Source organism: Ixodes scapularis, unplaced genomic scaffold (genome assembly GCF_016920785.2).
Source record: "Ixodes scapularis isolate PalLabHiFi unplaced genomic scaffold, ASM1692078v2 ptg001274l_1___fragment_1__unscaffolded, whole genome shotgun sequence".
Taxonomy (NCBI): domain Eukaryota; kingdom Metazoa; phylum Arthropoda; class Arachnida; order Ixodida; family Ixodidae; genus Ixodes; species Ixodes scapularis.
Genome location: NW_024610129.1, coordinates 1223123 through 1235719, shown reverse-complemented (window position 1 = coordinate 1235719; position 12597 = coordinate 1223123). Strand labels below are relative to the sequence as shown.

At 50.4% G+C, this 12597-nt stretch overlaps 1 protein-coding gene across 1 annotated transcript; it reads right to left on the bottom strand.

Annotated features, from left to right (window-relative positions):
* Positions 1-622: 622 nt before the first annotated feature.
* LOC121834515 lies at positions 623-2879 on the bottom strand. Its single transcript, XM_042288209.1, has one exon. It carries the CDS (start codon positions 2726-2728, stop codon positions 623-625), a length of 2106 nt encoding a protein of 701 aa, XP_042144143.1. The 5' UTR covers positions 2729-2879.
* Between the last annotated feature and the right edge of the window lie 9718 nt (positions 2880-12597).

Genomic DNA, 12597 nt, shown 5'->3' with positions numbered 1-12597 from the left:
ACACGAGCCTCGTCTCGCGCCCAGGCCACGCGCTCCCCCGGCCGCCAGCTCCTTGCCACGCGCTCCCTTTTAAGACGTCTCTGGTCGATTTTCTCCTCGTCTTCGATGTCCTCGTGCCAGTGATATGGCTTATTACGAACCACTTAAACGCTCCAACACTCCTGTCACACTTCCAGACATTGCGTGCTGCTCCTGCCGACAAAAGGTGTGCTTGTGATATTGAGTGTCTCCAGTAGTAAAGAAATAGCTGAAATTTTATAGGCCATAAGAGATTTCAAACAAGAAGTGCAACCGAAAATACGATCCCCTTGTTTAAGTGTCGACGCCTGTGTAACTGCTAGGTGAATTTAAGGCGTCACTTCACGAAATAAAACACCTACGTACAGATGTTAACAGCCTTCAAGATGTCGTGGCGAGCTAACAAATGAAAAACACTGGCTAAGGGAGTAGCTATTCAACACTCGGAAAAAAGTCCAAAACCTTGATTGGCACAGCAGAAGGACCAACGCAGAGATAAAGCGGATTTCCAAAGGAAACAGCGCCCATGCGTTTCACAACATCTTGGCTTAAAACAGTGCGACAGGACAAGAGAGAGAGAAAATCACTTTAATTAGAGCACAGATTAAGTACCCAATATATCCTCCGCCTGAAGTGCCAGGGCGAGCTGATCTTCCAGTTGCGGCGACGCCAACCATGCACTCCAGGAGGGTGGTGGGGGGTTAGGAAGAAATGAGGTGGTGTAGGCGACCGGGCAATGAAGAAGACAATGTTCTTGATTGGCATAGGGAGCTGGGCAGTTGGGACAGGAAGGGTCTGATCGATAGCGGAAGAGGTAAAGGCGAGCAGGTGTGACGAGGGTGTTTGTCTGGATTTTACGGAGAATGTGGGTCTGCGCGACACTAAGCTGTGGATGTGGTCGAGGTAGAAGTTCATGAGATATACGGATCTGTTTGTAATGTAACTTGAGTGTTTTTTTGTACTCTGCTGCCTCGTCATTGGTCGGGGGGCTTAGCCAGGGGATTGCAGGTGCCCGGCTGTGAAATTCGCGGGCGAGCTGATGTACCAGCTCATTACCTGCTATCCCTGCATGACCAGGGACCCATCGAACCGTGACCGAGGATGAGGAGAGAGAGTGTAGGGCCATTTCAAGGTCCTCTCGAAGATCGGCAGGAATTTGTCTCTGTTGCAAGGAGCGTATAGCAGCCATAGAATCAGAGTAGACCGTGTAAGCGGACGTGCGCGGCAATTGGGAGAATGATATGATGGCATGGATAATGGGGACAAGTTCTAACGTGGTGATTGACGGGGGGTCGCTGTATGGACCGCACGTGTGAAGAATAGGTAAGGAATGTTTAGGTATGTAGATTGCGTACGCAGCCGTGCCGGTGTCCAAGATGGAAGCGTCGGTATAGGCTACCGTCTGTGTCTGAAATGGTGGATTATGATGCAAGGCCTGAGCATCTCTGCGACCGTCGTCCAGGCCCGGAGCCATGCGGCGGGGCAGAAGAGCGAAACGCAGATTAGAGGGCAAAGGCGAAGCGGGTAAGTGCAAGTAAAAATCAATTGGTGAGAGTCCAGCTTGTTCTAGGATCCAGCGCCCTTGATGTGACCCCGAGAGGCGGGCTAGCTGTCGGTCACGATGGAGGTGTAGGAGTGAGGAGAGGGGAAGGAATAGGCCGGTCTCGTAGAGTCTTTGCGTTGAGGTATGGATTGGAAGGTTAAGGGAGGCCTTGTACAGAGTGCTTAATGCAGAGCTGAGTTTATTAAGTTGCTGTCGTGTGAGCGTGAAATATGGAACCGAATAAAGAATTTTACTAAGAGCCAATGCATGAACCAATTGACTCGCTTGTTTTTCATTGAGGCCCGCACGTCTTTGCACGACTCTGCGGACAAGATGTGTTACCGAGTGGCACGTGTTTATCGCCGGAGTGATGTTAGCCTGATTTGATCGATCGTGGAGATGGATGCCGAGGACCTTGCATAAAGATACTCGCGGGATGGTCTGATGGTCTAAATAGAGAGAAATGAGATGGTTTACAGAGCGCTGATACTGGGTTTGAGACAGCAGGAGTAATTCCGATTTTTCTGGGGCCGGTTTCAGCCCTGCTTGGGTTAGGAACGCAGTTATGGTGTCTAGACCTTTCTGAAGAGTAGATTCAACTTCCCCTGGTGATCCGTGAGTGCACCAGAGGGTGAGGTCATCAGCATAAAATATGTGGGAAAGGTGGGGTATCTGCTGCAGGCAGCGAGCTAGCTGGGCCATACCCAGATTGAAAAGAATAGGGGAGAGGACAGCCCCTTGAGGTGTACCTCGTGTGAGTGAGAGTGGTTGGGACAACTCGCCCCCTATACGAAAGCATGCAGTGCGGTCCTTAAGGAAGTTTTGGATGTAGGTATACAAATTTTGTCCGCATTCTGTTTCTCGAACTGAAGCGAGTATGTGATCATGACTTATGTTGTCAAATGCTTTGCGAACGTCTACTGTGACGAGCGCATGCACCTGACAGGAAGATGGGGAGAGGAATGTGTGCTGGAGTAAAAGGAATAGGTCTTGAGTGGAAACATGGGAACGAAAGCCGATTTGGGTGTGTGGCAGGAATGCAGTGGCTTCAAGATGTTCTTGAAAACGATCGAGGACCATCCGCTCCATCGTCTTGCCCACGCAAGAGGTTAAGGAAATGGGACGGAGGTTATTAAGTGATGGGGGTTTTCCAGGTTTGGGGATCATGATAATAGTAGAAGATTTCCATTCCTTTGGGTATGTACCCTCCGACCAATGTTCATTTATGTAGGTCAGGAGCTGTTTTTTATTCGCTTCTGGAAGGTTACGGAGGAGGCAGTACGTGATGGTATCTTCTCCTGGGGCTGATTTTCGTGAGTTTTTTGCTAGGGCCAAGTCTAAGTCTGCTAGTGTGAAAGGGCTGTCTAAAGTCGGGTTTTCAGGGCCCGAGTAGGAGGGGTAGTTTGATGTCAATGCTGGAGGGATGTATAGGTTCTGTAAGGCTTGGATAAGGTCTGTGCTACCTTGTAAAGCTAAGTGTTTGTCTAGCGTGGGAGCGGGAGGTGGCTGAGGCCCTAGAAGTGAACGGAGGAGATGCCATGCGGTCTTTTGGTGGAGGGTACCGTTTATCTGATCACATACTCTGTTCCAGTTCGAGATGTCGAGAGTGCTGCAGTGTGTAGTAATGTCTGCATCTAGGTGTTGTAAACGTTCTCGGAGTTGTTGATTGTGGGGTTGCTGGCTAATGCATCTTAAGATACGCTTACGACGTCTCCAGAGGCGCACTAGATGCGGGTCTGGCCGTATCGCCGGGGCTGTGGTGTTTTCTATTTTTGTGGCTTGTGTTCGGGCTTGTTTGATGGCGCATATCCAGGTCTTGTAAGAGCCTGATTGCTGCCCGGGTGAAACAAGGATGCTGCGAAATTTATCCCAGTTTGTATTTTTGACTGATATTTTCCGTGAGCGGCTAGAGATGCTGAGTGATATTGAGAGAATGAAGTGGTCACTTAGAAGTCTCTCTTGAGTATGAACCCAGACACTCGAGTTTCTGCCGTGGTATAGTGAGAGATCTGGGGTGGTACAGTGTTGCTGGCGTGTGCCTTGTCGGGTTGGCATGTCGGGAGTATTTAAGACAGTGAACTGGCGCTGTGAAATGTACGATTGCAGAAGTCGCCCTGGGCGAAGTGTGGATAGGTAACCCCAGCTGACATTTGGGGCATTAAAATCACCGCCCAGGAGTACCTCGTAATTAGGTGTCAACTCTGCAGCAAAGTCGAAAAGTGATTTGAATAGGCGGTGCTCTGTGGGGGGATTATATAGGTTGAGGAAGCATATAGGTCTGTGTTTAGGGAAGGGATAGTAAGCACATGCCACTACATTTTGTCTGAGAGATGTAGGGATGATCAGTGGTTCATACTGGATATCCCGTCTTATGAATGTGGAAACTAAAGGGGCCTCGTTTGGATGGCCATGCAAAGCTCGGTATCCTGGTATGTAAACTGCATAGCGTGTCTCCTGGAGTAGTAGAATATGGGGAAGAGAATCTAGGGTAAGGAGCCATTGATGAAGGGGAGTGCGGTTTGTTTTGATGTTCCGGCAGTTCCACTGGATGACTTGGAACTGGGAATTTGCTACCATTATGAGGTCGTGACTGCGGAGGGGGCAGGAGGGTGTGCCCTTTGAAGGGAACAGGGGTGTTCACTGGCATAGCCTCCTCTATACGGAGAAAGCCTGGCACATCGACGACGGAGCCATGGAGCGCGCGGCCGCAGGAAAAAGGAGAGGAGGAGCGCGCCGAACGGTGACCAATATGGTAGCGCAGAGCAGAAAGAGCAGACCTAGACAGCGAGCGCTTGGGTCATGAGCGGCCGCTCCCCGAACCACGCTTGTTTTTGTGTTTTCGTCACCGTCGTTTTCGTGCTCCGGGAGAAACGGGCGCGGCGATTCGAAAGGGCGCAGGGAGAAACGGGAAAGGGTGGACGTTGAGTTTCTCCTCTCCACGATAGCGACAAGAAAAGAGAGAGAAAAAAAAAAAAGATTGTTTCTGCGTTTGGCCGCTCGCTCTTTTGTGGCGCTAGCGGACAAGGTTCTCTCCGCCCCCGTTTCTCCGCCCCTCCTTTCCCATTTACGGCGGCCGTCTTTTCACGCGACGCGCCAGGCTTTCTCCGTATAGAGGAGGCTATGTCACTGGATTCAGGAGAAAGGGGTCTTTTAAGAGATTGGGATGTTGCTTCCATGGGTATGGGTGATGCAGAGAGCATACCGACAGCTTTTTCGAGGGATGCTACCGCCTTTGTTAGTTCTTCAATGCGGGATACGAGAGGGTTTACTGTGCCTAATATGTTGGACACTAGTGTTTCGATGTTGGCTATACGTTCTGTGAGTTGGGCGATTTGTTCTTCACATGGGGTTAGTCGTTCTTTTAACATTATGAGTTCATGCTCCATGTGTCGTTGGTAGTTAGGAGAATCATAGACGGGGGGAGTAAGCGAAGTGAGTGCAGGTGAACGCTTGCAGGGAGAGGGAGTAAGTGATGGAGCAGGAGCACCTATCGATGGCGGTGATGGTGCTGGTTCTGTGAGGTTTGCTCGTGTGGTCTTCGGTTCTTGGGAGACTATGTCAGACTTTGGTTGAGACGTTGTTAGGTCGGCAGGGTGCAGAAGTGACCGTTGTTGTGGTAAGTCTTCAGTCTGGGATGACGGTGAACGTGGAGTCGTTGAGAAGCCCGCAGAGGCGTGCCCCCAGGTGGCCGTTGCAGGTAACATTCCCTTACGGGTTTGCGATTTTGTCGGTTTTTGCGCGTTGCGGAGTGATGCTTTCAGTTGCGCTTGTGCCTCTAGATGGTACTTGTTTAAGGATGGTGGTTGGTATGAGTTTGAGGAACTCAGCTCCGTCTTGTGTTGAGCCGCCGATTGCTTTTTGTTCGCAGTCTGCACGGGGTAAGCTGGGGGCTTTTGCATATTACGTGGAAGGGTTTTTCGGAGATGCACACGATGTTCGTATGCCGCTTTCATGCTGGCTTGATCTTTTTTGCGCTGGACCGGGCAAGTCGAGTCGAAGGAAGAGTGTTCACCCCCGCAGTGGTAGCACCGAGGGGAGCAAGCGTGAGAGGCTTGTTGGTGAGGTATTTGCGCGGCGCATGGGGGGCATCTCCAAAATGTTGGGCTCTCTGGGCAATTAAAGGTCCGGTGGCCGTACATACGGCACTTCTCACATCTCAGGGCACGTGGGCGGTGTGGGTGACACCGGTAGGTTGCCCGGCGAAAGAGGATGGTGCGGGGGACGTTGGCTCCTTCGAACGTGATAAGGACTGACTCAGTGTCCCCCATCATGCGTGCGGTGATAATGGTGGTTTGAAAGCTTTCAAAAGAGTGCATGAGGTCATTGGTTGTGAGTCCCGCTTCTACACCGTGGATGACCCCTTTGCAGGAATTTATCGGGGCGGCTAGGTAGGGGCTGATTTCATGGAGCTGATTCCTGACACGAATGCGTTTAGTTTGGCTGAGGCGACGTGCTGAACTTTCAAAGGCGGTTTTAAGGAGTATGACTCTTTGTTGGAGGCGGACGTCGATATTTACCTCTTCACTAGCGTGAGGTGGCAGGGAGGCTGCGGCCAGGAAGAAAGGGAGGAGATCGTACCGTTTGATGTCTTGGAGTTGCAGGCTATGCGGAATTGGCACCACCACCGTATGGAGCTCATTTACCTGGCGCGGCAGGGTGCGTTGGTTCCTGGACTTGCGGGGCGTGATCCACCCCTCGTTCGGGTCTTCTGCCTGGTGAAATTCGTCGGAGTAGTGCATCGACTCGGTGTCGAAGGTAGCTTCAGCAGCCGACGTGCCTACACATGTTGAGGCCGTCGGTTCCAGTTCGGTGGCATCCATTGCTGGGCGGGTTTCTGAAGTCAGGCGTCAGGCGCTGACGACGCAAGGTTTAACGGGGCTACCGAAGCCTTGGAACTGTAGATCGCTGGTAATCCGAAAAATTAAGACATACAACCGATGATATGATGTGAAACGGGAACTGGAAGCCTCGAAACCACGGTCTGCACGAATATTTCAATAGGTGAAACTCGAAAGCCAGGTGTCGGGGCTAAATATTCGGAACACGAAATGAGAGCAAGACGCCAGGCTGTCGTCGTCTTCTTCCCCCCCGACAGGACAAAGACAAAATAAAGACGAGACAGACGACAGTGCTATCAACTGAAAGTTTATTTCCACCGCTCCCTGTATATATACACATGACCAACAGCCAAATAAACAGTGTTAAAAAAAATGAAAGCCGCTTACAACTCCCTGTAACGCCGAATTAGAGCGCAGCTCTTGAGGAGGAGGAGGGAAGGGCACGGGGGGGGGGGGGTAAACTAACCAGGGGGGGGGTCACGTGACCCCCAATGCCGATGATGTCATCACTGACGTCACTGATGACGTCATCCGTGACGATGACGATGCTGGTACCGATGACGTCATTAGTGACGTCACTGATGGCTTCACCAGTGATGATGACGATGAGAATGTCGGTGACGTCATCAGTGACGTCGCTGATGACGTCATCAGTGATGATGACGATGACGATGCGGATGCCGGTGACGACATCAGTGACGTCACTGATGACGTCATCAGTGATGATGACGATGACGATGCGGATGCCGGTGACGTCGTCAGTGATGATGACGATGACGATGTGGATGCCGGTGACGTCATCAGTGATGATGACGATGACAATGTGGATGCCGGTGACGTCATCAGTGATGATGACGATGACGATGTGGATGCCGGTGACATCAGTGATGATGACGATGACGATGGGGATGCCGGTGACGTCATCAGTGATGATGACGATGACGATGCGGATGCCGGTGACGTCATCAGTGATGATGACGATGACGATGTGGATGCCGGTGACGTCATCAGTGATGATGACGATGACGATGTGGATGCCGGTGACGTCATCAGTGATGATGACGATGACGATGGGGATGCCGGTGACGTCATCAGTGATGATGACGATGACGATGTGGATGCCGGTTACGTCATCAGTAATGATGACGATGACGATGCGGATGCCGGTGACGTCATCAGTGATGATGACGATGACGATGTGGATGCCGGTGACGTCATCAGTGATGCTGACGATGACGATGTGGATGCTGGTGACGTCATCAGTGATGATGACGATGACGATGTGGATGCCGGTGACGTCATCAGTGACGATGACGTCATCGGGGGGTCACGCGACATCGGCGGGGGTCACGTGACCTCGGGGGGTCACGTGACCTCGAGGAGGGGGTCACGTGACCTCAGGGGAGTCACGTGACCTCGGGGGGGGTCACGTGACCCCCCACGAGGTCACGTGACCCCGGTGGGGGCACTCGCGCGGTGCATTATGGTACATTTCCCATGATGCACCGCGCGGTTACGCCGATGGCGACGCCGACGGCGACGGCGACGGCGACGGCGACGCCGCTCAAGCCGGAAACGGGCCCCTAAGAGCTGCGCTCTAAAAGTGAAAGCCGTTTACAACTCCCTGTAACGCCGAATTAGAGCGCAGCTCTTGAGGAGGAGGAGGGAAGGGTACTGGGGGGGGGGGTCAAGTGACCTTGGGTGGGGGTCACGTGACCTAGAGGGGTCACGTGACGATGACGATGTCGATGACGTCATCAGTAACGATGACGATGCGGATACCGATGACGTCATCAGTGACGTCACTGATGACGTCATCAGTGATGATGACAATGACGATGCGGATGTCGGTGACGTCATCAGTGATGATGACGATGACGATGCGGATTCCGGTGACGTCATCAGTGACGTCACTGATGACGTCATCAGTGATGATGACGATGACGATGCGGATGCCGGTGACATCAACAGTGATGATGACGATGACGATGCGGATGCCGGTGACGTCATCAGTGACGTCACTGATGACGTCATCAGTGATGATGACAATGACGATGCGGATGCCGGTGAGGTCATCAGTGATGATGACGATGACGATGCGGATGCCGGTGACGTCGTCAGCGATGATGACGATGACGATGCGGATGCCGGTGACATCATCAGTGATGATGACGATGACAATGCGGATGCTGGTGACGTCATCAGTGGCGTCACTGATGACGTCATCAGTGATGATGACAATGACGATGCGGATGCCGGTGAGGTCATCAGTGATGATGACGATGACGATGCGGATGCCGGTGACGTCATCCGTGATGATGACGATGACGATGCGGATGCCGGTGACGTCATCAGTGACGTCACTAATGACGTTATCAGTGATGATGACGCCGACGATGCGGATGCCTGTGACGTCATCAGTGATGTCACAGATGACGTCATCGGGGGTCACGTGACTTGGGGAGCCACGTGACTTTGGGTGTCACGTGACCTTGGGGGTCACGTGACCTTGGGTGTCACGTGACCTTGGGGTCGGGTCACGTGACCTTGGGGTCACGTGACCTTGGTGTTCAAGTGACCTTGGGATGACCTTGGTTACGCCGACGGCGACGCCGACGCCGCTCAAGCCGGGAACGGGCCCCTAAAAGCTGCGCTCTAAAAACTCACAAAAAGACACGCACTCACAGCACCTTATAACTTAGGATATACACCCTTGCAAGTGGAATCCCGGCTTAACCTCGAACCGTTCGCCGAGGTAAGCCGGAACCACTCTCCGGTCAGGACGTTCGCCGCTTGTCCTACAATGTTGCCATGCGTCTCTTGCTGGAGCATACAACACTTGGCGCAGAAAGAAAAAAAAATAGTAATAAAACATACAGGAGGTTGTCTTCGACCGCCAAAGAGAATAAACAATTAAATAAAATACCTCTCAAAGCGCTCATCAGAATGCGGCAGAAGCCGCAAGGCCATTAACGATTGTACAAGGATCATGTGACGGGCTAGTTGGGTTTACATTACGAAATTAAAAGTAGCGCTAAAGACGAGGACAAGTTCGGACAGGCGCTGTCCGTGTCTGCTGCAATTGCGGCAGCTCTGGTTTCCACGCCGTGCTGGAACAGAGGTTGCGATCGTTATGAAGTCAGCTACAACTCTTAAAGGGGCACGAAACGAATTGACTTGAGCCCGCGACCTTGCTAGTCCTCGCTTCAAAGTGCGCCTGCGAAAAGCGCAGTGCGTATCGCGCTCGAGACGCAATAGTTCTCGCACGGCCGCTTGGTGGCGTCAACGCGAGAAAATCTCGCCTAATGATAATATCCGAGGACTGTACGCCCTATGGCCTGTACATTGCTTGCCCGTAACATCATTTGCGGCCACGCCAGTATTTTATGTGCCACGAGCATTCGCTTCGCCGTGTTAATTTCACACCGCAGAGGTTGTGACTCGTGGGAACCAATAAGTAGAAATATCTGTCAGTACGCAGCAATGGCGTATAGTTGTCTTCAGAGTCACTAAATGAGCTGCGCTTAGAGCATCGGCGCTCTGTTCCCCGACAATGGTGTGGGCGCCGCCATTTTGGTTGTTGTGCAAAGCATCTTAGGTTGCCAAAAGCATGGTAGCGCTTTTTAGACGAGGACAAAAGAAAGAAAGACAAGACAGACACGAGCTCGTGTCTGTCTGTTCTTTCTTCTGTTCGTGTCTGTCTTGTCTTTCTTTCTTTTGTCCTCGTCTAAAAAGCGCTACCACGCCTTTGGATACCCAAAACCAATACCAACTAGCCCAGCATTCAGCATTGATATGTGCAAAGCAGACGCAACTGCCGATCGTCATGATTAAAAAATGCGATTTCCTCAGCATTAGTTTCGGTGTTCGGAAGTTCATCTAATATTGTTTTGCTTTGTCGCGAACTGTTTAAACATTTGTGATGGGCGGCAAAGCGTTTTCTGTGATTTCAGATAAAGCTCCAGATAACTGACAGCCTTGAGTTTAAGCCAAAATATGTGCAAGTGTCGTTAAGCTTATTTAGTATCGCTAGTTGAACTGACAGAGGTCCCCGCATCCTCAGATCAAGCTCCTACCTAACGTCTGCAGAGAACGGCGATCTCGACGGTGTGGGATGCACGTTGCAGAAGCACCGGGGAGCTGAGACTGCAGTCAATGCCACAACCACGAGAACTTCAGGTCGCTGCTTTGAAGCGTTGTTACGCAGAACGATCGAGCGCTTCCCCTAGAAATCCATGTCTCAAAGCCAGGAGGGCGTGCTAGCTCGCGCTTGTGGTTTGGGTTGCAGTCTCAGCTTATGAGTGTTCTCCGCCAAGTCACATTCAGTACTAAGTAACTCCACGAGAAAGTTATAATTCTGCTAACTGCCGCTGCTCCTTAGGAACTCATGACGTGACGGCATTACGACGATGCTTCACAGACCACCACCAGACGCAATTTTGAAATCTGTTGATTCGTTTTAAATTAGTTTTATTGACTTCTCTGCGTGCAGTCCAGAACCACTCGACCAGGTTAGTGTTTTCGGGCGGTCGGAAAACAAGAACCGCATCTAGACAAAGAAATAAAATGTCAAACATTTCATTTCCACGCCCTTTTAAAGGGGGACTCCGGCGATTTTTTCATTGTCGCTGATTTGCCTCAAAATGAGCTCAACGCACCGATAGACACGGCTCTACGAGTTGCCCGAGTATTGTGTGAAAAGAAAAAAAGAATTCGCGAAGTTATTGAATTTTCAAATTTCGTTTCCATCGTGTTTCTCAATCCGGGAGCCCCTACTGGCAACATTGAAGTGTGACGACACAAAATGGTACAAAGTGGGCAGTAAGTCATGTTCCCAACTGATTACAAGACGTTTGATGGTGGGAAAAGACTGTTTGGTAACTGATTCACTGAGAAGCACGCAAAAAACCCTCGACACACTCCGTCTAAGACTACATGCACGACCTGAAAGTCTGTACCATGTGTGTTTTCGAAATTTTTTGGCCACTGAAGTTAAAAGCGTCTTTGGATAGCCGGCATTCGCAAGTCTGTCTTTTTGTTTTAAGAAGCTGTGCGACCTGCGGTGGTGACACGATTTACAATATGCGAAATGAAAGCATGAATTCCCAATTCCTCTTTTCATAATCTTTTAATGCGCAGAGGTGAGCAAGAGGCTCGGCTTGTTACTTCTGGGATCAAAGGCCCAGCATGCATGTCCGGCTGACAACTGCAGACCTACAGTCCGTTCCAACTCATGAAGGTATGGCGTGGGTAAGACGGGCCGGGGAGGAGGAAGCAGACGCAACGCTATGGAGAGAAGGAGGTTTCCCCCTTTCCTTCTTGAGTTGGAGCGGACTACTAACAATATTTTGAAATTGTCGACTGTTAATTCGTGCGTCAGTTGCAAGGATGCAAGTCAGTCTTTAGAAATGGCCAAAGTGGGAGTGAATTCGGGTCCAATCTATAATTTCTCGCACTATTTGAACACTTAAAATTCATCTACAAATCTAAAAACATTTTACTAGTTTGGTGTCGTGTAGACAATCCGCAATTAGCCAGGCAACATTGGCTAAAAAAATGTCACTCGCCATTGGGGTGATGCAGGAGCCAATGCATACTCTTTGTCTTTGAATAAAAATGTCGTTGTCCCAATCCGCGAAAATCGAGTTGAGATAGACATGAAGTAATTCTAAAACGCTCTCTGTGGGGATACACCTTTCGTTTTTTAACGCTACCGTCCCTCTTTTTTCAGTTCCGCTGTGCATTAGTTTGTTCTCGGGAATAGAATAGTACGGAACGTTTATGACGACGGAAAATGCTTAAAGGCCCCTATTTGAATTTTCACTTGAAACTTTTATGACATCTTTCGAGTGCCTGACCATAAAAGGGGTCGTCATTGTTAAGTAAGTTCATGTTTTCTTGTAAAAACACTGCGCTATGGACTTCTGCCAGTTAAGTTTCATTTTCGGACCCTATTACCCGTTCCGGGCAAACTAATATATATGTTTTTGCCGAAAAGAACATATCTAAACACAGGTATTTTTATTCTGCATCCATCGCTCCCAATGTCTGTTACAGATTCAAGCTTTAACATAGCCCTTTAATATTCTTTCTAACATTGACCAACGGCAAGTCGCCACAGCTTTGCAAGGACAGAATGATTAGACTCAGAAACTTTCCACACTACAAATCCGCCTTTTTTGTGTGCTGGCAACAATG